The 27,716-nt window shown below is 49.9% G+C and overlaps 1 protein-coding gene across 12 annotated transcripts; it reads left to right on the forward strand.

The window, feature by feature from the left end:
• Positions 1-2,232: 2,232 nt before the first annotated feature.
• On the forward strand, positions 2,233-27,292 carry PLA2G6 (phospholipase A2 group VI). Of its 12 annotated transcripts, none has more exons than XM_042843551.2 (18): positions 2,428-2,483; positions 3,953-4,556; positions 6,979-7,222; positions 7,524-7,739; positions 9,010-9,190; positions 11,344-11,531; positions 12,307-12,403; positions 13,673-13,855; positions 14,230-14,338; positions 14,735-14,896; positions 16,932-17,022; positions 19,137-19,300; positions 19,897-20,047; positions 20,232-20,368; positions 21,820-21,974; positions 22,707-22,874; positions 25,812-25,885; positions 26,122-27,292. In XM_042843551.2, exons 3-18 carry the CDS (start codon positions 7,014-7,016, stop codon positions 26,264-26,266), a joined length of 2,430 nt encoding a protein of 809 aa, XP_042699485.2. In that variant the 5' UTR covers positions 2,428-2,483; positions 3,953-4,556; positions 6,979-7,013; the 3' UTR covers positions 26,267-27,292. The 12 variants fall into 12 exon arrangements, with proteins under 12 accessions (XP_005302546.2, XP_065437198.1, XP_065437208.1 ...); XM_065581106.1 differs by having other exon boundaries at positions 2,430-2,479; XM_005302489.5 differs by lacking the exon at positions 3,953-4,556 and having other exon boundaries at positions 2,233-2,483.
• Positions 27,293-27,716: the final 424 nt, after the last annotated feature.

A 27,716-nucleotide genomic window follows, 5' to 3' on the forward strand; every position in this document is an offset into this window, starting at 1 on the left:
CATTCAGTGCACCAGTCATGGGGTCTGGTCACACGATTCTCCTGAAATGTACTGAGCAGTTGCAGTTTTCCAACATCTGGCCTGCTGCCTCCAAGTTTAGAGGACAATGAATGAATCTCTTTGCATTTATTTGGGGTCTTGTCATGTTACATTGGGCAGGGATAAATATTGTAACACAGCATTTAGTTCTGCATGGACGAATACAGAAAGGAAGGACCTGTAAAGGGGATGATTCCTGGCTAGTTTCAGCCATCAGAACATCATGGTTTAGCTTTTCTCTCCTTTATAAAATTAGCCTGTAGTAATGGTTCAACGATGACAACGATGTTACTGAAGCCTTAGACCAGTACTGCAGGGTAGTATAGTGTTTTTTTTCCCCGGGCTTCCTATCATCTCTTCCAGAAACTCGGTCATATGGGTTACATAGCTAGTGATTTCTGTGCCACAGGACATAGCATTTGCTGAGACTCCTTTGCATTCATGCCGGTATCAGTCCTTGGGGAAAAAAGAGGGACTAAATTTGCCATCCTTCCCCTCATTCTAGGATAGTCCTGCCGTTCATGGGTCCAGTTTTGCCAACACCAAATGTTAAAAAATCACAAGTCAGGCTCACCAAAAATCACGAGATTGGTTTTAAAATCATGAGATTATGTAAAAATAATAGATTTGGTGTTATTTTTATTTGCCTTCCGCTTTTTGAGCCTTTAGGGCAGTGGCTCTCAATCTCTCTAGACTACTGTACTCCTGAAGTGGGGTCTGATTTGTCTTGCGCACCCCCAAGTTTCACCTCTCTTAAAAACTACTTGCTCACAAAATCAGACATCAAAATACAAAAGTGTCACAGCTACTATTACTGAAAAAGTGCTGACTTTCTCATTTGTACCATATAATTATAAAATAAATCAATTGGAATATAAATATTGTACTTACATTTCAGTGTATAGGATACAGAGCAGAATATACAAGTCACTGTATGAAATTTTAGTTTGTACTGACATCATTAGTGATTTTTATGTAGTCTGTTGTAAAACTAGGCAACTGTCTAGATGAGTTGATGTAGCGCTGGAAGACCTCTGTGCATCCCCAGGGGTACCCATATCGCTGGTTGAGAACCACTGCTTTAGCTGGCATTGGAGTCACATTTTGAAGCGTTCTCCACAGCCACGAGGGCTAGAAATTTACTTTTTCTTTCAGAATGAAGGCTGAAATCATCACATATCCATGTGACTCCAGGGGTTGGGGCATTAAGGAAAACAGTAATTATCATGAGACTCATGACAAAATCATGAGAGTTGGCAACACTGTAAAAAGTGTCTTTTTGACTTCAGCCTGGACATCATGTTGTTGGCACAGTGACTAGAGCTCTTCATCTCTTGTTATTTTCAAATCAAGACTGGATGCCTCTCTGGAAGATATACGTTAGTCAGACACCTGTTACTAGGCTCAGTACAGGGGTGACTGGGTGACATTTTATGGCTTGTGATCTACAAGAGGTCAGACTAGATGATCTGATGACCCATCTTCTGGCCTTAAAATCTATGACTTTAGGAAAGGTAATTGAAATATTTTACTTAACGCCCCACCGTGCCCTTTTTTTTTTCAAGAGCAGGGGCTTTTGGCTCAGCAGGAGCATTTTAATTGTGGTTGACAAAATACAAAACCTGAAAGACGTTCAGTAGAAAGGTCTGTCTGTGGTAGGAAGGTTTGTTTTTCAGGTTCTGGGTGTTTTAAGACGGAAACAGTTTCTGACACTGGACATTTTTTTTACCCAAAACTGAAACATTTTCACAGAAAAATGTAGGGAAATAAAAAACAGATTTGCAAAATGTCCCGGGGAGAATTGATTGTCCTTTCCCGCCCCCGCCCAGCTCGAAGCATAAGACTGGCCACGAGGCTGGTCTCATGCTTCGAGCTGGGCGGGAAAGGACAATTAATTCTTTCTGGGATGTTTTGCAACGAGGGTGCAGGGCCAGGGGTGCTGTGCAGCCCTCAGAGCCATGCAGTGGCACTTGTCCAATCAGAGAAATCAGGGGTGGCCCAGAGCAGGAGGTTGGTCTCCCCACAGCACAGAATCTAGAGCCCTCCCCCTGCCACTGAACGGGAGAGTCATGACGGCTCAGTGGAAATGGGGGAACGTTTTCAGGTCACTGTCTCTTTAAGGGGGGGTGGGTGTGAGGAAGTCCTCTGCTCCTCACAAAGATGCCTGTCACGCTACCATCAGTCTTTGCCTTTACTTCCGCCCCGCTCAAACATGGCCGCCGGCGGACCTACCCTACTACGGACAGGGCGTTCAAAAACAAAAGTCATCCGGGCCCCAGCTCCTGCCCCCTCCCCCGCCCAGATCGGATGGCGCCTGTGATTGGCCAGGGAGCGGGGCGGGGCGGGAGCGTGAGGAGCGAGCGCTGTGGTTGGCGAAGAGGGGATCACGTGACGTTGCAGTCCTTTTTGGTGACGACTGACGGGCGGGTAGCAGTGAGCGGTGGGTAAGTGACTCGGGCGATAAGCGAGTCTGGGGGAGGGGCACGGGCCTGGGCTTCCCGCTAAGGATTGTGGGGGCCCGAGGTGCAGTGGGCTGGGCGGTGGCGGCAGCAGCAGCCCGAGCACGCGGGAGGTCCGGGCTCGAGGTCCGTCGGTGGGGGCGCGCGCCCGCCTAACCTTGCTGGGGGCGGGGGTGCCCAGTCAGTGGTGCAGTGCAGGGAGCTGGGCTCATCGCCGCCCCGTTCCCACTGCACCCCCCGGGCCTGCCCCCTGGCGCTGGTTCCCCTGGGCTGGCACTGCCAGGCGGGCGGCTCCCCACCCCAGCACATGGCACGACGCCACAGATCCCTGCTTGGATCCCTGCGCGCCCCATGTGGGGCTGCCTCCTTCCCTGCCTGGCGGAGGGGAATGAAGCGCTGACCCTGCTCTGGCCAGGGCAGGCGTGGGGCTGAGTGGCCCTGCGAAGGGGGAATTTCCAGCCTCAGCTGGAAGGATGGCGCAGGTGCAGTGCAGGGCCTCGACACAAGCGATCAAACTGCAGCGAGGCCAGTGGGTGTCTTTGGGGCACAGCGAAAACCCCACATGCCCTTCCTGGAAATGAATGACAGACTAGAGGGAAGTCAGCTGTTAGTAAAGGAACAAAAGAGCCACAGCTTCATGTTTGTTTGCTTTCCTCTTTGGTGTGTGTGAGTGTGTTGAACTGGTTTTCTGATCCTCTTTTTGCATATAGTTCATTTCCTATATCTTTTTTCTTTGGATGGGTGGGGATAAAAGATAGACCACCTTATGCAGGTTGTTTATCTTGTGCTTAGGCTCTGTTTCCTTCTCTCCAATCAGCATTTTTCCTCTTTTCTAGAATTGAATACAAAAAAAAATCTCTGACTAGCAGAAATTCCTCTGCTCCCCCTCTATCTCTTGTTTTTCACCAGCTTGGAAGTGGTTGGGGTTTATTTGAGATTTCTTTTGGGAGTATGGTGAAATGCTGTGTTAAATTTCCCTTGTCCTGCTATTTGTTTTGTAGATCCTGTTTTTAGGCTGTTAGGTTTCCCCCAAAAGTTATGTGCATAGGAGCTGAACTCACCTGGCTAACTTCCCCCTCTTGCTGGAAAGGGATGACCATTGTCTAATGGTTACAGCAGAGAGCTGGGGGCCCTGCCTACACTAAGGAAGTTTTTAAATATGTCCCTTCATTGCTAACACCAGTTCAGCTCCATGTGTATTAGCAACATTAGGAACCCTAGTGTAGATGGGTTACCCCCGCTGTAAGCACTCTGTCAATTCCACCTGCTTTGGACATTCTCCAACCAAGGGCATAAAATCCTCCATCACTCCCTTCAGCTGTTCTTTCTGCCAGCCTGCGAGGTTCTGGGACCCAGTCTTTTCCCTGAGCTGGCATTTGTATTGGGGCTAAGATGTTTTTAGTCTAAATTATATACATAGTAGAAACTAGCTGGTCTTTTTTTCTTGCTTTTAGATTTGGATTTTTTCTGACCATTCAGTTCTCTCTGCTTTGGAAGATGGAGGAAGATGTCAGGGTTCAGGGATCCCTTCCCTGACAAATCACACGGTGGATAGCCACAGTCTGTATAATGCAAGAGAGATAAGGCATCCTCTGATCCAGGATGCTTTTTGTTTGAGAAGAAGGGGCCTCTGAAACTCCAATCTTGTCCCTTTGCCAGTTATTTTAGAATTGGTTTTGCCCTGGATTGATTTAAGGTTCTCCTGGGATGTAAACAAAATTCACTTGGCTGTTGTCTCTGCTTTCCACATGCCGGTGCAACCCGTCTCGGTCCCTTGTCATCCTTTAGGGAACAGTATATTAAAGAGTTGATGAATCTGCATGTTCAGATCATAACTTGAAAATTCATGGGATTGAACTCTATCCTCCTCGGGTCCTTTAGAGCCTCACAGAAACTGATTTTTCTTGCATTTATCATTTTATGGCTATAACGTGTGTGAAGAAAGTTACAGAACTGCAGGCTTTGATGTCATCCTTATACAAATTTTCAGAAGGATGAAGTAGTCCTAAACCAGCCTCCCAAACTCTTGTGTGGTGGTCTGATTTTTATTTAAATCAGGTAGTTTCTAAGCCAATATTCTTCCTAAACCCTGTGACCTTCTGGGTTTAGCTTGGCTGCACACAGTGGATGTGAAGAGAGGCCATTGTTTCATTGTCAGGGCAAAGTCTTTTAGGAAATCCTCAAGATTGAGGGTGGGTGGGTGGCTGGCCATTCCTTTCAGTTTAGAGGTGATCTAAGCAGACCAGATTCAGTTCTCAGGCTATGTCCTTGCTGAATTCCTTCTGTACCAGAAGGACTTAACACCCCTTCTGCTGGAGTCTAGCAGCGACTGCAGCATCTATTCCTCACATGCAGACTGTTGAGCTGGAAGGCTGCTATCTAGAGCCTGACTCATACCTCTTCTAAGCACTATATACTGATTTGTGATCAGATTGAATGCTGCACACAGGAGAGGAGTGGTTCAGTCTCTCTTCAGTAAGGAGCACACCTCAGTTCTCTTCGAGTGGATGTGTGAGGAAGCAGGATCCGTAGAGGAAAAAAATAAGGCTTGTCTTCATCTACAGCAGTGCAGCTGCAGTGCTTTAGTGAAGACGCTCTTGCACTGATGGGAGAGCTTATCTTGGTGGCGTTAATCCATCTCCCTGAGAGACAGTAGCTATGTTGGCAGGACAAACTCTCCCACTGATACAGCTCTGTCTACACGGGGGTTAGGTTGGTATAGTGTCGCTCAGGGCTGTGGATTTTTCGCATCCCTGAGCGAAGTCATTAGATATAGATCTGTAATGTAGACCTGACCTAAGTTTACTTACAGAAGAAACTTTTGTCCATGTAATGTACTGTCTTAGTAGATCTATACTGACTCTCTCTCCTCCCTACTTCAGAGATTTCAATTAAAGATTTAACCGACACTATGTGTCTGTGTCAATACATACCAATATTTCAAAGCGGCATGTGGTGGAAGAGTGGGGAGCTTGGTGGGGACCAAGGATGTTTTATAATCAGGGCTGTGGGCAGAGGAGCAAGGCTATGTATAGTATGGAGAGTAGCTGGGCCATGCATGGAGAGAATGGGGAACATGGCTATGGTGGACTGCAGCTGTGGGGGCCACCAGGCCAACTGACTTAGGACAGTGTGTGGGCATGAGGGCTCTGGAAGGGGATGTATCAAGGTGGACAGCTGTCTGTATGACTATCCGCATTCATGTAGACTTTAAAAACCTGGCAACTTCCTTAAAAAACAGTTAAGGTTGTTCAAGTGACTTCCATAAATATTATAACCAAAAGCCAGCAAATGCCTAGTGAAGTCTTCAGCCATCTCATCTGACCTACAGCCATGATTTCACCTTCTCTCCTCTGCCTCAACCCTCAATATGATGTATTTGCCTCTTCCAACTTCCTCCTCTGCGCAAAATATGCAACTTGTAACTCCATACACGAGCAGCTGTTACAACACATTAGCAGACAGACTTCTTCATTTCATCACCTAAATTAAGTCTACTACAGATGTTAGACAGTAACTTCCCAAAATGATGAACGCTGTACAAACAGTTTGCCCTTAAAAAAACAAATAATTCTCTCCATTAACAATCATACAACAGGACACACTTCAACATAACCGTCAACTTCAAATCTAGGCTACGCCCATGGCCATCTACTTCCACACAACACTAATTTTATACTCCAAACGTCTGTTTCATACCACTCCATGTGGTCCAAGTTAAAAATGGCATATTTAGGCTTTACTGCCATGAGTAGTCCCACTGGTAGTAAAGTTAAGTCAGTATGTTTGCAGGATTGGGGTCTTAGTATGGAGGTTGAGGGAGGCGACAGAAGTGATGTCAGTGAGGTAATGTGAATAAGGCAAAATCATGGCCGTAGTTTGCAAGGGGTGGCTGAGGATTTAGCTAAGAGCTTCAACTCCTTTTATGGTTGTATTATGTCTAAGGCACTGGATTGGGACTCAGGAGATCTGGATTTGATTCCTGGCTCTGCCACAGACACCCTGTGTGACCTTGGGCAAGTCACTTTAACTTGTCTGCAGCTCAGTTCCCCATCTGTAAAATTGAGGTATTAGGCTTGGCCTTTCTCTCCCACTCCTTGTCTGTGTAGATGGTAACCTCTTTGTGACAAGGCCCATCTCATAGTACAGCACCCAACACAATGGGACTCTGACCCTGACTGAGGCTGAAATTTCAGGGCCAGGCAGTGCCTGCTAGAAATCTGTTCAGCTGATATGTGGGGACCAACTCTTCACCCTTCACTCCGCATTGCACACCTTTCTGAGGGAGGATAGGGATGGCATATCTTGTCTCATGGAATACATGAAGAGTCAATGGACTTGTATTGAGGCAATGTGTTGGGGGTAGGGACTGGGAAGCTGGGGGTTAAAGTCACTGAATGGAACTCTCGTGGCTTTGCCAGATATGGGCAGTGGGGGAAGGTACTGACCTAGGCTGAATTTGGACTCTGATTTCTTCCAGGGTGAGGGGAAGTGGACAGTTGATTTCCCCCAAAGATGCAGTTTTTTGACCGAATTGTAAACACCATCAACAGTGTCAGTAACCTGTTTTCAAACCCTTACCGGGTGAAGGAGGTGCACCTGGCAGAGTATGTGGCTCTCACACGCCTGAGAGAGGACGACAGGGTGATCCTGTACAAGAACAAAAACGCTCGCTCCTGGGACTGCTTGCTGGTGAACTCCCAGAGTCATCTGGTCGCCTTTCGGTGAGTGACAGACGACCTTTTCCTCTTCTGGTTATGTTTTGGAGCCAGAGTGGAGATTTTCTGAGAACAGGGAGAGTGGCAGCATGGGGAATGGAAATGTCTTTCTGGCTGAAGGTGCTGTCGCTGGGGACAGGATGCCCAACTGGGTGAGGAGTCCTTAAGAGTGAATGCAAGAGGGAGGAGAAATGCCTAGCACTAGGGTGTGGACAATCAATGTGCCTCCCTGGTGCTAGGAGGGTTGGCTTTTGGCCTCTATCGAGGGGAGCTGGGCTGCATTCTCATTCCCTTTATTCTTCTCCAGGCTCTTCCAGTTAGACAATGAGACGGAAGCCGTTGAGCGCTTTGAGCAGTATGCCAGGCAGCTGCACCCCTTCTACGAGAGCTCACCACAACCCCTGCAGCTGGAGGTCCTCCAGCAACTGAGCGACTGTTTCCGTAACCACCCCCATTGGTCCCTGGCGCATGTGGCAGTGGAGACAGAGCTTCCGGGGAGTTTCCGACACAATCGCATCCTAAGGCAAGGGCTGAGGAGCTCTCTTGAAGGAGTATCACTAGGAGTTAGCTCAGGGCAGGAGTGCACTTCAGGCCCATGCTTTCAAGATCAAGCACCTAAATCCATATTCCAGCCCCTAAATAAATAAAAGTAGGCTGCTTGTTGGAAGAGCTTGGCTCCTGCAACTTCCATTGGCAGATAGTGGCCTAAATGCCTAGCTTGGTCAAATGATGGGTGTGATAACTGCTTACATAAGAACAGCCACACTGGGTCAGACCAAAGGTCCATCTAGACTAGTATCCTGTCTTCCAACAGTGGCCAATACCAGGTGCCCCAGAGGGAATTAATACATCAGGTTTATCAAGTGATCCATTGCCTGTCGCCCATTCCCAGCTTCTGGCAAACAGAGGCTAGGGACACCATTCCTGCCCATCCTGGCTAATAGCCATTGATGGACCTATCCTCCATGAACTTATCTAGTTCTTTTTTGAACTCTGTTATAGTCTTGGCCTTCACAACATCCTCTGGCAAAGAGTTCCACAGGTTGACTCTGCGTTGTGTGAAGAAATACTTCCTTTTGTTTGTTTTAAAGCTGCTGCTCGCCCATTATTGAAGGGTATAAATGTAACACTCACCATGGGAGTTGCTAGCGGGCTTTGAGCTCATTACCTTCAGCACCAACCTCCTGCATTTGAGCTGAAGGAGTAAATCTACTAGCCTGTAGCAGTAGTAAGGCTGTTATATAATCTGTGTGGACCAGCCACTAGAGGGGGTTGCGGTACACTGTGCAGGCATGTTACATAAGCAACAAGAAGGGAGAAGAATTGTCTTTCTGGATAATAAAGTGCTGGAAATCACTTTGGCCTAGATGCCCCATTCCCTTTCAGCATTGATCTGGGGAAACATTCAGTGTGGGCAAGGGGAATTAGAAATTGGATAGCTCAGGGACTGAGGGGTTAATGCAGGAGCTTTCTCCTCTTGGTCATTGGGTACAATCTAGCAGAGGATGCTGCACATCAGGAGCAAGGAATGTTAGCAGTGCTGTTTGGTGGTTCCAGTACTGGAATACCAGGAGGCACTAGATGGCAGGGATGTGAGTGGAGGAATCTTGCACAGCACTTCCCCATGCTCTTCCATGGGCTGTCAGCCCCTTGCTTTCATAAACACCAAGTACATGAAACAGTTAGTTCTAACACAGTAATTTAGGGAATCTGATGCAAACCTCTGGGAGGGCATTGTACTGAATGTCCTCTCTCAGGGCAGGGACCCTCCTGTTTACTCTCTTGTGTTGCAGCTGTGTGAACAGCACAGAGTGCGAGGATGGCTGTACCCCACTGCAGCTCGCCTGCCGGAAGGGAAACATGGAGTGTCTGTGTGAGCTGGTGGAGTGCCATGCCCGGCTGGATGTCACCGACAAAAATGGGGAGACGGTCTTTCACTATGCTGTCCGAGGGAGTAACCCTGAGATCATAAAGGTGAGGGGGAAGCAGCGGGTTTTACAGCTGGCTGCTGGGTACTCTTCCTACTGCGGGGTGGAGGGGGAAGAAAGGAACCCAGTGCTCTACGTCTGGAGGAGATAGAATCAAGGCTTTCCACACTTGGAGGAGAAAAAACCAGATAGATCTGCTGCTGCAGGAGGACAGGAAGGTGCAAATCTTTGGCTTGATCTCAGCTCCCCCACTTCAGGGACTTTGCTGTCTGTGTGACGGCCGAGTTCTCCAGGACTGAACTCTAAAGCCCAGAGTGCTCTGGGACAGGAGTAAAACAGGATGAGGTGCAAAACGAGTACATCAAAAAAGACTATATTTATTTGCATCTACTTCTGGCCTTAGGCCAAGAGTTCCCTTGCTATAGGCGCCATGGAAGCAAGAAAGGGAAGACCAAACCAAGTTTCTCATGGCCTTTCATGGTGGCTGAGGGTCAAAGGCTAGCTTGACCAATTCCCCTCATTCTTCAGAGTCTGCAGAGTCCGTCCTTAAACCTGCCTCCCCTTGATTCAGGTGACATGACAGTCGGAGCTGTTTGTGGACAGAGTCTGACCAAATCACGATTCCTCTGGGTCCTTGTTTAATTACTATGGGATGTTGGCCAGACTGGCTTGACAATCTAGACCCTTATGGACTGAGTCAATGTGGTTCCTTCCTGCTGATCTGAAGGGTTAGTGAGTACAATGTGTTTACACAGGCTAAGATTAAGGATTTTGGTTCTGAGGTTTTGGTGGTGCCCATAGCTACCCTCTGGATTTGGTCTGAGTATAGACTTGAGGGCTACAGATGTGCTTCTGTTGTTGCTCTGTGGGATGACTGCCTGCTGTCCATAGACAAGTGCTGTCTCTGCATTGTGCCCGGGCCTGAATCTTGATGGAGAAGGAGACAGGACACTGATAGGTGGCATTGGAGACCTTTTTTTCTGGCTGTTCTCTATTGTTATACCATGCAGGAAGAGCAGGGCTCAGAGTGATAGGTGGCCAAACCCTTGGATGGAGCTGTGTGTGTTTCTGGTCTGTAGTTACTTTGAGGTGGGTTTTGGGAAAAGAGGCTGATTCTTTGCGAGAAGAGGTTCTGGAGTCGAGTGGGGGCAGACTGAGTTCTCAGTGCAATTTGCAGTCCAGAAATGTTCTGCTGGGCTTGACTTTGCTGCCTCTGTCACAGAGGAGAGGGAGGAGCTCTGCCTCCTTCACAGCCTTGATCTAGGTTTGTAGAAATTCCTCAGGGCCAAGTCTGGCTGTATTTGATCGCATCTGGTCTGATCTGACCAGCACCACTTGAGTTTTCTTCCTCCTGCCTTTCTCTTTCTATGGCAGGTCATTGGTGATCTGTGTGGGGTGAGAGAAGGTGCTTCAGTGCTGGTATTTCTATGGCCATAGCCAGACAGCTTGCAGCACTTCACCATTTCTCCTACTTCTTGGCTTTTGGATTGGGTAGTTTTCTAGATGTCGGTCTTGGACTTCGGAGGAGTCCGAGAGAGTTTTGGGACAGACCGTGGGGGTTTTCTTGACTTGTGACCAGGAAGGTGGGATGAGGAGGCCTCGCCACATCTAGGGTGTTGGACCTTTTAAGGGACCCTAAAAACAATCCTGATTTAACGGGGCAGCCTCTCCATGTTACTATAATAATAGCAGCTTAATGGGTTTGCCCTGAGATTTGAAACTGGATTGACCTCCCCCAGGACGCTGTTTACCCTTTGCATCAGCAAGAACAGGGAAATTAAACTGTGCAGATTCACTTTCTGCCTCTCTGGTGGGTTTGGGTTTCCTGCAGAGTGTGGGTGGGGGTGGGGGGTGGGAAGGAGGTTTCAGTTTAACAAACAAACTGGCAACACTGTTTTGTTTGACATTTCCAAAACCAAAGTCTTGAAAACATTTCTATTTTGTTTATACTTTAAGCAGGATCTGGATTCAGGCTCTAACCTAAGCTTGAGCCGAAGGGGAGAGCGCAAGGTGGAGTAATAGACTTCCCAGTTGGACAAACAAGGAGAGTTTAAATAACCACCAGGATGGACTTGTGGGGTGACCTTAGGGTAGGGGATGGGGACAAGCTATGCCATTTATGATGAGTCAAATACTGTCCCCAGGAGCAGTCCTCAGAGCCTGGAGAGAGAGAGATTTTGCTGTTCAATGTCTTTTCAGCTACTGGGCAAAAAGCCGTCTGTTGGCTTGAACCACCTGAGCAATCAGGGGCAGACGCCTCTGCACCTAGCCTGCCAGCTGGGCAAAGAGGATGTGGTTCTCGCTCTACTGAAATGCCATGCCAAGTGCAACGTCATGGGGACACTGGGCTACCCCATTCACACTGCCGTGAAGTACTCCCAGAAGGGGTAAGTGTTCCAGCGCTTCGTTTCCAACAAGACAGGTGAAGGGCCCCACCTACAGGCTTGGAGCCCATGTGCTCCTCCCTGGGTGCCTGCTCACCCTGCTGAGAACAATGTCAGGGTATCACTGACTGGCATAGACTCGCCTCCCCTTTCCCAGTGCTTGCCTATCTTGCTGGGATAGGAGTGACAGCAGGATAGTGCTCGCTGGCTGAGACTCCGCCTAGTACCCGTTCGCCTTGCTTGGAATGGAACTCCGTGGTTGATGCCTAGCTAGCATGCCCCTTCCTAGTGCTCACTTGCCTCTCTGAGAATAGGCACTCTTAAGACACCACATGCTCAGATCCTGTGTGCCCACTACCATTGTGGGTTTGCCTTTGAGGATGGGCCAGCCCCAGAATGTCACCCGCTAGCACTAATGCTCTGTTCCCTCCCAGTGTCCATTTGCCTCGCTAGCAGGGCGTGATCCAACGGCCTGGATTCCAGGTATCTTCTTCCGGTGCCTGCTATCCTCTCTGCTAGTGTGGCCCTAGTAGCACGTTGACTCTTAGCCCCTCCTCTGTCTAAGAGCAGGGAGCACTGGATGCTTTGCTGTTCAGGGGCCTGCCCAGGTCACAGAGCCTCCCAGGTGGGGTGGAGGGAGAGAGGGCTGTTAACCCACAGTTCCCCGGCGTGGGCTCTCAAGGATGTGCCGACATCTGCATGTTGTTGGCAGGCTGGGGTCTTTGTCCCCATTCGTGACCGTTCCCTTTCCATGCCTCCATCTCATTTCCTCCCGAAGGTGTGTGCGGGCCCTTCTTGAAGTGGATGTCAATCAAGTTCAGTTCAAGGACCCCCGCTATGGAGCAGCTGTGCTCCACTGGGCCAAAAACGCTGAGGTAAGCAGAGCTGATGCCAGGCAGAGAGGCAAACTGACAGGCATACCAGCGCGCCACGCAGTCACACTGGACCACTTCTTCTCATTTGAAATTCTGCTCCCCACCTCCCCCCGTTAATTCCCCCAGCTGGAAACATTCACCTTCCTTCATGTTGCTGCGTGTGTGACTCCATTTACAGCACAGTAACCCAGCAGGCCACCCAAAAGACAGTCGCTGGTCACCCACGACTCATATTCTCAGGTAGAGCAGCTTCTTTCCCCAGGCCGCTTCCCACGGTGCTGGTTGAGAGAATCAGTGCTATCCACTGTGGGGGGAGAGAGCTGTGGACCCTCACAGTGAAGTGGGCAGATCCTGGTACTGGGTACCCATGGTTATCGGACTGCCAGCTTTCTCTCCTTCGCTCTCTTTCTGATGGAGTACTAGTGCTGCCTCTGCAACAAGGTCACCTCTGGGGTGGAACATGGCAGCCATTCTGTGCCATCAACATTATATAGCAGTTTCTAAGGCAGGAAACAGAAGAATAACTTCTCACTGAAGGGGAATTTTAGCTAGACACGTTATAATCACCCAGAGATGAAATTGGCCTGCCCACTAGGACTAATACCCCGAATTCTTGTGAAAAATACCAGGGGAGCTGGCATAACACCCCCCTGATGCCATACCAGGGCACTGATTCAGGCCTAGTTTAGAGAGGAGAGTGCCTCTTGTTGAATTGCCAGCACTCCTTTCTCCAGCATCTGGGTTCTCTTTGGATGTCTCCTAGTCAAGTACTGAACAGGCTTGAAACTGTCTAGCTCATAAGGTGTGACAGTGGAAATGAACGGGGGGGATTTTGGCAAAATCTACACAGAATCTTCCCTCAAATGTGCCAAAGATTTTAGCCCAAATGGGATCACGCTTTTCATTTAGCTCTGGCTCTGCTAGGCCCCATTCCTGTGTTTCGTTGTAAGACACAAGCAAGACGCTCAGAAGCATGCCATTAAAGTGAAGAGCTGTTTTGGTATCAAGTGTTAGAGAAACCTCACAAGATCCTCCTTGTCGCAATACAGATGCCCAGGGCTTTGTAGCTGACACTTAACTGTTAGGCCTTGTCTACACTAGTCTTTGTTTCTTCTCCCCATTGCTATCGTCAGCTGCTCCAGCACTCACTGCCTGGCATGTTCTTCCTTAGGCAGAACAGGGTAGTTTGCCCACCCACGCTGTTGCTCTGAAGCTATCACGCTTCCTTGTTGCCTTCTCTCCCTCTCTCCCTATGGCTTTGGGACACAGATGACCCGGATGCTGATTGAGTTTGGCTGTGACGTGAATTCTGTCAGCAAGACGGCAGACATGGCTTTGCACATCATGGTCAAGCGGGGGCGCTTTGATAGTGCCATGGTGCTGCTGACGCATGGGGCTCTCGCTAATGCCAAGGGGCAAGATGGCAACACCCCGTTGCACCTGGCCATGAAGGTGAGTTTCTCCTAGGCTGCAGGTTCTGCACTTCCAAGGGGATTTGATGGAGACCTTTTCTTCCAGGCCAGGACATGAAAAGAACACCATGGAGCAGGCCCCCCACCATTCTTTTTTATGAGAGAGGGGTTAGTATGCACAACTACTCTCCTCCGTGCTTCTAGCTGGGTTCAATCGGTCCAGCTGTCCTGGTGCCCACACCAGGAACATCACAGGCCCTGGCCCTCAAGTGATGTGAAGGAGATGAATTCATCAGGATGCTCTTAATTAGCAGGAGCACCCAAGGATGAGAGCAACAGGGCCCAGCAAAGTAGGCGGTGGCAGGCGGATAAAGGGAGTGTTGCCTATGACAAGAGATTTCTTCCCTCTTACAGCAAGACCACCTGGAGACGATCAAGGCCCTCATTGTGTTTGGAGCAGATGTTGAGATCCCCAATGAGTTTGGAGAGACCCCAGGGCTGGTGGCCGCCAGGACTAGCAAAGGTGAGCTGCGCGCAGAAGAGGGGAAGAAGGGAGCAGGAGGTAGAAGTGGAAAGCCTGATACTGCCCCTCTCCAAGCCATGCTATCCGATGCTGCAGGGGCACGATGGGGAGAGGCAGGGCAGCTGAACCACCAAGGTGCAGTCCCCCCGTCCTGGAGCACACTGAGTGTGCAGCGTCTACCCCATAAAGCAGCTGTAAAATGCAGAGTGAGGGATCCCAACAAAGCACAAGCCCTAAAGTCTGGTTGTGGAAGGATGCACAAAGTATGATCCCTACCTCACTTCCCATCCCTCAGTTACTGTACACACAGGACTGGCTTGCTGGGGTGTATGGAATGACCCTGTGATCTGTGTATTGATTTTCTTTTTAATATGTGCGACTCCCCCACCTCACAAGGTCCTAACCGGAAGGTGCTCTTAGGCCTGCTGCAAACGGTAGGGACGGAACGCTGCCACCCACCTAGCCCCGAATCCCCCCACATGGCATCCGCAGCATCACCACCGCTGTCCACCTCCCCGGAAAGACCACCGCTCCCACGGAACAACGGCCACAGTTTAGGTAAAGCCCTCCTTGGCCCTGTCTCTCACTCTCTCCTTCTCTCTCTTCACAGTCTTCTCTGAGAGCTTCTCTCTGGATTGTCCTGCACTTTTGTGGCTACATCCCCTCTCCCAGTTCTCATTGCCTTTAGTAGCTGCCAGCCTGCTCCCGTTCTTCCCAGGATCAGGTCTACCCTTCTCTTATTTTCCCCAGTAAAACTCTATAGGTCTGTTTGGATTCTTGGATACATCCCTGTAGTGCACCAGCCGAAGGAGGAGTATTTTTGGGTGACTGGCCACACACCCTTGAAATAAATCTGGGACCTATGTCTGTCCCCATATGCTGTGACACCCACCTCCATCCAGCTGGAGAGCCAGAAAAGAAAGCTCAGCTGAAATTTGTCTTGAGTTTTCCAGTCTTTGTTGGTGATGGGGCATCCTGGCTGTGGGGGAGAGGTGGGGAGGAATGAGACATCGGAGTGTCTGGGGCCCAGATCCTGAAGGCTGAAAACTAGTGGAGGGAAAGGCTGAGGCCTAGGGATAGATGAATGTGGAAGATGAATTCCCTTCTCACCCCAGCAGAGGGGCTTCTCTCTAAGCCAGTGATAGGGTCTCATTGGTAGGATGGAGCAATGGGTGTGATAGAAGGACAAAAAAGGAGGAATTACTTACCTGTAATTCTGTTGCTCTGAAGAAATGGCCACCCTGGATTCTCACTCCAAGCTTAGCACCATTCCTGTATGGTGTCTCTAGAGAAAATGGATTAATCTCGCCCCAGCAAGTGTGCCTGTACCTCCAGGAGTAGTACGAGGAGGGAAATCCAGGGCTGAATTCCTCTCTTCTCTCAGGAGTGATGGAGGTCTGGGTGTGTCTTTCCAGGATTAGTCTTCTGATATATTGACAGAACAGGGCTGTTTTTATCAGGGACCTGAGTGTGTGCTGAGAAACCTCATCCAGTGCTGAGATTCACTGCTTCCTCCTAGCCGCTGGCAATAATGTATTTTTTCTCCTCCCCTGTTTTCCGTTTGGTTTCACAGGCTGGCACCTCATCTGGGCCATATTGCTCCCCCGTCCCCTCCCAGGTTGTGGCCTGGGATACAGCTGCAGATGGGTAATGGGGAGGCTCCTAGACCTCCATGTCTGGTTATCTCCCAGGATTAAATCTAGATTTCTTTCTCATTTCCTGCGGCTGCTGGGACCTGTCTTCTCTCTGTCTTACTCTGGTGGTCCATCTGCTCCTCTGCATCTTTATTTGAAAGCTCTCTGGCTGCCTGCTCTCCGGGATTTGATTTCTGATCCTATTTGGCATGGAGTCTAAGGAAGGGGTGAATTGGTGGCACTGCATGCAGTGACTTGTCTGCTCAAGGGAGGAGGAGCAAAGAACTTGTTTGATGGGGTGGGAACTTGAAGTTCTTAGTTTTGCTATAACACGGTGCGAGGCCTTTGTTGGAGGGGTGGAATGTATCTGTGTCAGTAACCAGCTACCGGGGGACAGGACAGAGAAGGCGGGGCGATGAGTAAGGACTTGGCTTGTTGCAATAGAGAACCTACTAACCGTATAACTTTGCTAAATAATGACTTGAGGCAATGTGACAAGTATCTGTCCCTCAGGAGTGCTAGAAGGGCCTAAATAGCAGGGAGATGTCGCTTGGATAAAACAGTAAAACTTTGGCTGGCTGTTATGAAGTATTTCCTGATGGTGAGGTCTGTGTAAGTGAGAGAGAATCTCTCAAGGGAAGTGGTGGAAGCCTCATTGTTTGGGACGTTGAAGCACTTTAGATTGTACTGCAGGGAGCAGGTCTGCGCTGGCAGGGAAGGGACAGACATGAAAGATCTTTTCCGCCTTTGAGATAAGGGACAGAAGGGTGGGAAAGGGAACTAGAGGGATAGGGTAGAAGATTAGAGGGCAGTGGGGGAGCTCTAGGGATGCAGGAGACCCCAGAGGAAATATTCGCACCCCAGGTGAAGCGAAGGCCCTGTTCATGCATATTCCTCTCCTCCCTCTATGACACTAAACGTGTGTCTCTCTCTCCCACTGTCTGTCTGTGCCTCTCTAGGTTATGAGAGCATCATCCATATTTCCACAGCACTTGGCCACTTGCTGAAGACGCCGGATGTCGTGGACTCTGCCAGTGATGCAAAGAGAACGTAAGCGAGGAGCGGAGCTCATGAGACAACTGCACGGGTCGAATACAGGGACAGGGGGGAGTGACTTTTTCCTCCCCCCCGTAATGCGTGGCACCCTCATTCCTGGAACAATCCAGAGTTCCATGCGGGGGCGCATGTGTGTGTTAGGTTCTCTGCTCTCATTATCATTGACTAAAGACCCATGCGCGGCACGCCCATGTGTGACCCCTCTCCCCCTGCTAGTGCCCAGAGTCACGCATTGGTCTACACCCCTAATGGAACCCAACCTGGGCGATTAAAATCTGCCACTTCTGCCCCCACCATCACCCATTTAATGCTGTTGAGCAGCTAGTGCAGGCTTTAGCCCAGCCCGACACATTGACTTTATGGCTGCAAAGCTCTGCGTCAATTGCTGCACCGGTTTGGCAGCATCGTGATGCATCCATCTTGTGTGGGGTAGGAAGGGGATGCACAAAGATGGCATGAAGTGCAGGGGGAGTGTTGGGGGACCAGGATTGGAGAGCAAGTAGCAGGGTCCTGGGCGGAGGAGGGAAATAAGGAAACTGTCCTCAGCAAATCAAAAGGGTGGCCAGTCCTGCTTATGCTTTGTTGCTTCGAAAGGATATTGTATTAAAACAAGCTGTACTGGTGAGAAGGAATCTGAATGGCTGGCGACAGTCACAGCTGTGGAAGGGCAATGGAAGGCTTGGGAGCTATACCCATTTGTTCCAAAACCTGTACTAAAACACACCCAGCAAGAAGGACTTCATCAATGAATCCCCGTCTTCAAGGGAAATAGCTCCCACCAAGAGGATGGGTTATACCAGAGCCCTGCCCAACTTGGGAGCCATAACTCAGGGCATCGGGAGAAGTTACACTGCATGCCCAGGCCTGTCAGAAGCCAGAGGAGAGGAGCAGGTCCCTGTCATTCTTGAGGGGCTGAAGGCCTTTTCCTCCTCCTGGTTCTTATGAGATGTGCGTAGATCTGGTATCACCAAGGCTCGAGGACTCTGGCACTGAGCTGGCCCTAAATTCTGTAGCAAGGCCCCTGGTTTCCATGGCACCCTGGGGCAGCAGATTGGGAATTGTATGGTAGCTTCTGGTAAGAGTGTGAGGGGGAGGGATTGTTGAATTAAATAGGAATGGGATTAAGATGCTGGGCCCCCAGTGTATTTCATTTGAATATTAAATTCCCTCTATTTTACAATGCATCTAAATGTAAAAGGCCAGGTCCTCAGCTGATGTAAATCAGCATAGGTCCATTGAAGGGGATGACATCCTGTGTCCTACAAGAATGCACTTTTGCCCCTAACAACACATAACTGCTGATCATTGAAGTGGGTGGGGTGACACCAGTTTACACCATCTGGAGATCAATCCTTTCGCTACCAAGGTGCTGCTGTCTTTTGTTTGTCATGGCAACATGTAACTGCATTGTGGAAGACGTTTCAGGGGAAATGTAGGGGTTTTGGTGGCTGGGATAGATGGAGATTTTAGTGCCTGAGAGATGTTTGAGTTTGTGGGAAAGGCACGTTAGCTGGGTGTTTCTGCTAAAATGATCAGCCATGAAATTGTTCACAATGTTGACAGAGCAGTGATGTGTTCTTTGGGGATATAAGACCGTGCTACATCTGGAGACAGGAAGGCGGCTCTCCACAGTGTAGTTTCTTTTGTCTGTGTGAGGCTGCGGATCTCAAATCCAATATCCCACACCTTGTGGAAAGACCTTGTTTAGCCTGGGCAACTCCCCCTGATTTCCCAGTGGACGGTATCTGAAAATAGAGTGTTCAGGAAACTGGCGATAGGTGAGGTCTGGGAGCTGCTCATAGTGGTGGATGGCTGCTTTGGAACCTGAAAGGGAAAAGAGGGTGTTTGAGGATGGTTTGACAACTGAGAAATCAGTTGGGTGCTTTTGGGGTTGCAGGAGGGTTTAGCAATTGGGAGGAGAGCTGGGACACTTGAGGGGCTGCAGGGAGGTACTGGGAGAGAGGTTGGGGCATTGGGGTGGGGGTTCAGGGTGCTTGAGAGGAGGCCAGTTTATAGAGGAACGTCAATCCTGTCTGCTGCGCTGAGCATACGTATGTTCTAATGCATAACCTAGCCCCCATCTTCCTGTTCTCCTGGTCCCTCTCTAGGTACGATCGCCTCCTGTGTCTGGATGGAGGGGGCATCCGGGGCCTGGTGCTCATCCAGCTTCTCATTGCTATTGAGAAGGCTGCTGGCCGGCCAATCAGGGAGCTCTTTGACTGGATCGCAGGGACCAGCACAGGAGGGATCCTGGCACTGGCTATTGTACATGGTAAGGGACGACTGGGGTGGCAGCACCGACCCACAGGCACTGCCATTGCTAAGCCTGGGTCAGAATGGTTCCTCGGTGTGTGGAGAGCAGGGCAGGCAGGAAAGGTGGGGGCTGCAGCTCTATGAGCCCATCGCTCTGGGAGGTTGCTACCAGCTGAAAGGGAAATGGGATTTATTAACAAACAAACGCCAGAACTCTGATCGGTGTTTGCTCCTCCTGGCAAATGGTCTGACCTGCTGTTTGGTATTTGGGAAGTCACACAGCAAACAGGCAGTGTTTTTGGCAACCAGGTGTTCCTGGTCTTCTTCCCACCAAGGGTCTATGACCAGATTCATTAGCTCTTTGTTATTGTCTGGAGAATCCTGAGGAGTCCACTCTGAACTTGCCCTCCTCCCTCAGAGGCTTTCCGATAGCCTACTGCAGAGGATTAGGCACATACCTCCCGCTCCAGGTAGACACTGCAGAGGCTGTGTGTGATGTTGCCAGATCTCCCCCGACCCTGGGGAATTTGAGCTCTGATCCCCTGGGTCTGGCTGGTTCTGCTTTTCCGTCTGCCTCCCACTGCTGGTTACAGCTAATGCCGTTCTGTGTCTCAGGGAAGCCGGTGGACTACATGCGCTGCCTGTACTTCCGCATGAAGAATGAGGTGTTCCGAGGGTCACGGCCATACGAGTCGGAGCCCCTGGATGAGTTCCTGAAGAGGGAATTTGGAGAGCACACCAAAATGACAGACGTCCAGAAACCCAAGTGGGTCACAGCTGCGGCTGCACTTGCTGAGATTGTTCACTCCCCTCCTTTTGGCAGGCTCCGTGGTGAAGCGTTCAGCCAGGCCATGGACCAGATCAGGAAGCGGAGGTTGATTCAGAGGCTGATGATTCCTAACCAAATTTGTTTCAACACTAATCTTTGTTTCTCATTTCATTTCCCACAGGGTCATAGTAACAGGGACCCTGTGTGACCGGCAACCTGCTGAGCTCCACCTCTTCCGGAATTACAAGGCGCCAGCGACGAAAAACAAGCCTGATGTCAAGACAACAGACCCCTTCAGACCACTGACCAAACCAGAAGGTAAATGCTTCCACGCACCAGAGTCCACTGGTCCAAGTGACTGGCAGAGAAGAGGACCTTATCAGAGAGAGAGAGAGATTCTTGCCCCATCTCCCCTCTCTCTGTGAAGAATGGTACATCCCAATAGTGGATTACCCATCATAAGAGCAGAATGGTATGTCCCGGCAGTGGGTTATTCTCTACTTTAACAATCCTTAGAGCTTGGTCCTAGTGGAAGTTTCTTAGTGTCCCCTCTCACCTGTCCTGCCTTGACTGTTCCTGCTTTTCTGCTGCAATAAGCTGTAGCGTGCTGGCCTAGCCACCTGGGGATATGTTCTGCCACTCTGCAAATTCAGCAGCCACTCTCCCTGGCTCAGCGGGAGAAGAGTGGTGCAGAAGGGCCACCAGATTTTTGGAAAGGGGTCAGGAGGACACACCTTCCTGCATCTATGTACGGAGGCGATGCGTGGGGTGGGGGCAGGCAGGGTCATGTCCTCTCCCCCCCCCCCCCCCCGATTTCTGCCTTCCATTTAGCAACATCCAGAGGGGCTGCTGCAGACTCTGCCCCACAGGGCAGTGGGGGTGGGCAAGGCCTAGGCTGCCTCTCACGGGGACACCCAGCAGGGAGGAGGCAAAGACTCCCCCTGGTGGCGACACTCACCATATGTCTGTGCAGCGCAGGGAGGGAGGAAGCAGCAGGGAGTGTGGCTGTGGGCTGAGCCCCTCCCCCCCCCCACTACATGGGGCTGTTTCTCCTTCCTTGCCTCTGGCATCCCAGCGCTTCCCCATGCCTGCTTTGCAGACTGCCCTGTGACAAACGCTCCAGACCTGTTCCCAGGGCAGGGGCTACTCTCCCGCTCCTATAGCAGGGCTCTGCCCAGGGGAAACTGATCCCCTCGCAGAGCAGTGGGGCTTGCCCTGCTGTCCATTTAGAAACAGCTTGTAGATCCAGAGGTGATGAGTGGGGTGGTCACGTGCCTGCCCTCGCCAGAACCTTTAAATTGTGGCCCCCCCCCCCCCCCCCCAGTTTATGCGTTGCCTCTGTCTATGGGGATGGGTTCCAAAGGGACATCTCCATCCCTCCTGGGCTAGTGAATGGATCTATTTCATACAATGGGCAAATTCATCCCCGACGTAACCCTGCTGGCTTCAATGGAGTCCCAGCAGGGATGAATTTGGCCCAGTATCTTTAAAGGAGGCTTGAATGGTGGTGGGAGGGGGAGATGGGTGGGAGGATATTGCAGGGCCGTCATTTACACAAGCAATGATTCTCCAGTGAATCCAGGCAAAGCCCACAGTGTTATGAAGAAAGAGGGCAGAACTAACTGGCGGAGGGGGTCTCTGGAATTACAGATCTTTTCTCCTCCCCCCAAAATCTACTCTGTCTTGCCTCACCATTCAGCAGTGTGTCTGTCTGTCCGTGGTGACACAAAAAGTCAGTCAGTCCTATGCGCTGTCTCATGTTTTCACAGACCAGCTTGTGTGGCGGGCTGCCCGCTGCAGTGGTGCCGCCCCAACGTACTTCCGACCAATCGGGCGTTTTTTGGATGGCGGGCTGCTGGCCAATAACCCCACCCTAGATGCCATGACCGAGATCCATGAGTACAACAAGTCCCTAAGCCAGAAGGTGAGGGTAAATCCTAGGGCTTTAATTACTACCCGGAGGATTTCTCCGACATGACGTTACAGTGGGGTTTGGTTTGTAAATGACTCCTCCCTGGGAAGGGGGCTGTAACTGGTGGCTCTCTGAGATCAGAGCCCTGTATTTAGCCACCGACCAGGTAGTGCATCCTAAACAACGGCACTGCAAGCTCCCCGGATCTCCCCAGCACAGTGCTCCAACCTGGCTGTTGTCGGAGGATCAGCTCATTCTGTCTGTGGCTCTTTCAGTTCTTAGCCTTTCTGAGGAAGCAACAGATAGGGCCAGTTCATGCCAATGTGGCGATGGCTTTTTGTGTGATGCTGACGGCTGTGCTCTAGGCACAAAGCCAAGATTCCCCCCCCAGTTATTTCCACATAGGACGTTCAACAGAGGTTGATGACTGTCAGTCACTTCTGACATGGGGCTGGATTGGCAGTGAAGACTTGGGGGGGGAATGGAGAGGGTTCTGGTTCAGGATGGGCGAGGCATGTGTCTAAGTTATTGTGCAGGAGGGGTGGGGAATGTGGAGTGATCTTATGTAATCCTCAATCTCTTGATCCATACAGGTCCCCAGTATTATCAGCTCAAGGATCTGGGCAATGAAATGGGGACAGCAACTTATGAATCCCCTCCCCCCCCCCCATCCTGTTTGTGTATTTTTAGGGGGTAATACTGTGGATTCATGCTAACAAAAATTGGTTTCTCCATCCTCCAAAGGGGCAGAGCCAGCAGGTGCGGAAATTGGGAGTGGTGATCTCCCTTGGGACGGGGAGGCCTCCGCAGGTCCCGGTGAGCTCCGTGGATGTCTTCCGCCCCTCCAACCCTTGGGAGCTGGCCAAGACAGTCTTTGGGGCCAAAGAGCTGGGCAAGATGGTGGTGGATTGTGTGAGTAATGGGGGGTGGGGTGGATGGGATGAAGCTGTGGAGTGGTGCGGGGGGGGACACCTGAGGTGGTTTCTGATGCTAAATCGTACTATTTAAAAAAAGAAAAGATGCTCAGTTGGGACTTAGGCTATTACCCTTTAAATTCCAGCGAGGATGTGGGGATCACCTGTGACATCTATTCAGAGAGCTCCATGAACCACTCCCCAACCTACGGAGCTCAATAACAAAGGTCTTACTCCCTAGCAAGATGTCTACAATCACTTCCTATCCCAGCTGCCGTCATTCCTCCTCTTAGAGCCTCCTTAAATCCCTCCTTCTCTAAACTTTGGAGAGTCCAAATTGCTGCAGCAAAAACCTCTCATGCTTTAGAAAGTGGGTTGAATAGTGACATGTGACTTGTTACACCGTGCCCGTGATACCCAGAACTGTGAGCCACTGTGTTACCCCTCTGCCTTAGCAAGAGCGAGAGCTTTGCTGCTGCACAGCCCTGTGTGCGTCAGTTCCCTGATACACCAGCCTGACCAGCAAACTCATCTAAACTCGATCAGTCAAAGCCTTGCCTTGCAGGTAACAATCAGTGAACCCGAGTTCCCCAGAGCTATCTCCCTGCAGCGTCCGGCCCCTCTCACTGGACACTCTCGGACATTACTAAATTCGCTCCTTCCGTGGGGACAGAGCACACATCAGCTGATTAGATTAGCTGAAGACTCACACTTCTCTTTAATCCACACAGCGCTGAGATGGTTTTTTAATAGAACAAGAAGAGATTTATTAACAAAGAAGAGATACAAAGCAAAAGAAAGAGATGGGTGGTTCCAAACAAAAAAAACCCCCACGCAAGTTGCAATCTTTGCCTGCGCCATTTTCTTTCTCACATCAAGTTACCAGCATCCCCAGCCCTCCACACTATGGGACCCAACTTTTACAGCCTCGAAGGGTGCTGTACCTTAGATCCCCTCAGAGATGGATCACTAAAAAGGTCTCTTTGCTCCCCTTATATTACCCAAAGTCTATTGTCTCTGCCTTGAGAGCCAGGAAGGATTCCTGGGGTTTCTGTCCCCCACCGTGATTGTTAAATGATCTTCTCCTCACTTGTTTAGCTTGATGGCTTTGTTTAGCTTATATGTAAAGATACTTGCATTGTCCTCTGCCTGTATCCAAGCTTGTCACGTGGGTAAATGCATATTCCGGTCTCTAAAGCAGGCTGAGTTTATACACTGCCGCCCAAACACATTTCAAGATAATATTTCCAGCACGTGTCTATAACTCTTTTACACCCCGTACATACATCATGTGGTGACTTTCGGGACCTGCTTGTCACCAGTTGACATATGATACCTTCCATGACACCTTTTACATACATATTATGACAGTGTGCTGGGGCAATGAGTATGTTAGGCCTTATGGGAGTTACAGTATGGGTGGTCCTCTGTCAGTTGGCATTGAGGGGGTCACAGGAAAGCCAGAATGTTAGGGTGAGATGGTCTGAGGTGGCCCAGCCTAAAGAATTCTTCTTCCTATTTGGCACTTGTATCCTTCAAATACATGTAGATTTGCAAAGGGATTAGGTGGATAATCTCTGGGAGCGAATGAGAAGGCAGGATAACCAGCAGGGGGCAGAGTGGTGTAAGTATCAAACACAGTCTGTCAGTTAATCCTGAGGAGCGTTTGTGTGATGGGTTATGGAGCTGTGTTAATAACACCATAGCTGAGAGTATAAAACACTCCTTTATAAACCTACAGAGGGTCCTGTGGCACCTTTAAGACTAACAGAAGTATTGGGAGCATAAGCTTTCGGAAGAAGTGAGGTTCTTACCCACGAAAGCTTATGCTCCCAATACTTCTGTTAGTCTTAAAGGTGCCACAGGACCCTCTGTCGCTTTTTACAGATTCAGACTAACACGGCTACCCCTCTGATACTTTATAAACCTGATTTTTTGACACCAGCCACCATTACCTTGTCAAACAAGCTGCTTTCTGCCAGAAATTTTATATGTACTGTCTCTTGGCAGAGGTGATCTTGTGTGTAGAAAGTTTGTGGTTGACCAGGTTAGCCTCTCCAAGTGATCGGACACAGAGGACCTAATTTTCAAATTAGGCTGCATAATTTTGTGCATGTAAAAATGGGTGCAATTTACTTATGGGTGCAAAATTCCAGGTGCAGAATTGGAGGTCTGGTTTAAAAATGAAGCCCTGAAAAACGGGGTATTTTGCTTTTAGAAAAATCTTCTGTATTGCCATCATGATCATTCAGCAACATAAACAAATTAAAGAAATTCCTAAATAAAAACTATGATAGTAGAGAGAAGATTGGATATACCACTCACACACACACTCTCTCTCTCTCTCTCTCTCTCTCTCTCTCTCTAACAAAAAGAACCCTGGAATATTTTTGTTCACAATAACCTTAACTTTGACCCCTCCTTGGCTCTTCTCAGCCTTATACCTACAGACCAGAAAATCTCTGTGGAGTTTGTATTTGCCATGAGCTCTGCATTTCAGGTCTCATTTGAAAGCTGCCCCAGCATAACTCATAGGGCTCGTAGTGAATGCAACCCCTGCTGGCATTGTGTTCCTGGAGCAGAAGCCAGGATATAAACAGAATCTGAGAGATTTCACGGCTCAGAACCCAGAGCCCCAAACTAGAATCACCGCCAAAGCCCCTTTTTGCACTTTTGTCTGCACACAAAACTGTGGAGGCCTGGGACACCAAAAGGATTAGAAGAGTGAGCTCAGCCCCATGGGGAGCTGCAGCAGGGCCGGTAGAAAAGCTCCCCTACATCATTTGGTGGGTAAGTTTCCAAAATGTAGTTTTCTCTCCCTCGGAGGCCTGTACAGTGGGACTCAGTGCCAAGGGAGCCTGACTTTACAAGCAGAGGGATACATGCATTTAGGTTGATTTCAGTGACCTAAGAGTGGGCATCTTTCCCCCTGCAGTGCACTGATGCGGATGGCCCGGCCGTGGACCGTGCCAGGGCTTGGTGTGAGATGACAGACACGCACTATTTCCGGTATGAGCTTTTCTTGGCTGGTGCCCTTCCCCTCTCTCGGTGCTGGGCCATCTGTTTGGTTGTCTCTCTTCACATTGTTTTCCCCCTCTCTCAAGACCTGAGTGTGGCATGTGTCCCCATCCCCAGGCATCATGTGGTGCAGCATTTGATGCTTGTGTCCCCATCCCTGCCTGTCCCTTGTGTTGTTGCCCCTCTGTCTTCCCCAGTCCCACCTGGTGGCATCTCGATATCCGCAGGTTCAGCCCACCGCTGCACTCTGACGTGATGCTGGATGAGGTGAATGATGCGATCCTAGTGAACGCACTCTGGGATACTCAGCTCTACATCTGCCAACAGCAGGAGCAGTTCAAGCAGCTGGTGCAGGAGCTCCTCACCCGATGATTCTCTGGAAGACTCGAAGGCACCAGTGCCCAATCCCGACAGTAGTGACTTAGGAAGCGGGCAAGGAGCAACAGCCTTTGTAGAAGGGCTGGACTAGGGGTTGTCCTTGCCGTCAGACTGAGACGTTGGTGAGAAGAATTCAGGGATCAGAGATATTAAATATGAAGCAGTACCGCCCCCCCCCGTACCTCCCCCACACACGTGGTGGCAGCTGGGAATTTACAACTGGTATGGAGGCCTGAGTCCCCTGTCCTCAGAGTGCAGTCTCTGGTACTCCCCCAGGTATGGGCGTGTTCCCTAAATCACCCTGCCCTGAATCTATCTGACAGAGCAAGGGCAGACCTCACACTGCTTCCCACCTCCTGAGCAGACCTTCTGTAAGGTAACCTTGGGAACAGATCTCCCTTCCCCTAGAATATCTGTGGTACTGGCCCTTCCCACCCTGTATAGCACATTGAAAGTGATGCAAAGACAAACTTTTGAGAACTAGTTTATCCACTCTTGCGTGGGTGGGGTCTGGGCGGAGAAGGGGCCAGGAAGAGGGTAAAGTCCCTGCAGTAGTTTTGCATCCAAAGTATTGTGATTGTTCTTTTGTGATCCATTATCAGCCTTGGGATGAGGGAAGATCTTCCCTTGATCTGTTATAGCCTGTGACTGCTCCCCTTTCCCTTTCTATTGCTTCAGTGCCCTTTTTTCCCCACTCAGTGGCTCCTCCCATCTCTCCTTCCAGTGTCCCTCCCAGTTCCCAACAGCTTCTGGTCACTAGGGTGATGTGAGCAGACCTGAGGGGAAGGGGATGAGGCTTCCGGGTTTCAGATGAATGTTTCCTGCTGCCTGGCCTGTGCTGATAGTCCTCACTCATGGGCTGAGAAGTGGAAACCCCTCCCCTCCCCTCCCCTCCCTTCCAGGGGTCACGTGATGAGGAGCAAAATTCTTGCTTCAGCCGTGGAACAAAGATTAAACCAAATTTATTGGGAGCCATTTATTGGCTGATAACACAGAATAAAAAGATAACTATGATTTAAACGCTGTGTTCTCTGATCATTTCCCACTGAGGAATCTGACCCTTGGGATTAGATGGATTTCCGCTATTCCATTCTCCCCCTCCCCAGCTCTTCCTCCTGGGTTGGGAATTCCAGTGCGCTCTTAAAAGGCACTCATTGGTTCTGCGTTTTTGTTTAGCTTTTGATAGAGGTGAATTTATTTGCTTGTAGGAACTGTTTGGAGTTCACGGTTCGTCGGGTCATTTCCCACGTTCTTGCGCTCTGTTTTTTAAATCTCACAACATTTTTGCCTCGCAAAACAAACTAACCAGTTGTGGCGGTGTTGCAAAGAGAGGGTTCGGTGTGAGACTTAGAAGGTGTGAAATAAAGGGAGGTTTGAAGTCCATTTGATCCTCATAAGCTTTGTATTTCTGTAGTGTCTTCTATCCTGCAAGATCCCAAAGGGC

This window comes from Chrysemys picta, chromosome 1, assembly GCF_011386835.1.
Source record: "Chrysemys picta bellii isolate R12L10 chromosome 1, ASM1138683v2, whole genome shotgun sequence".
Taxonomy (NCBI): Eukaryota; Metazoa; Chordata; order Testudines; family Emydidae; genus Chrysemys; species Chrysemys picta.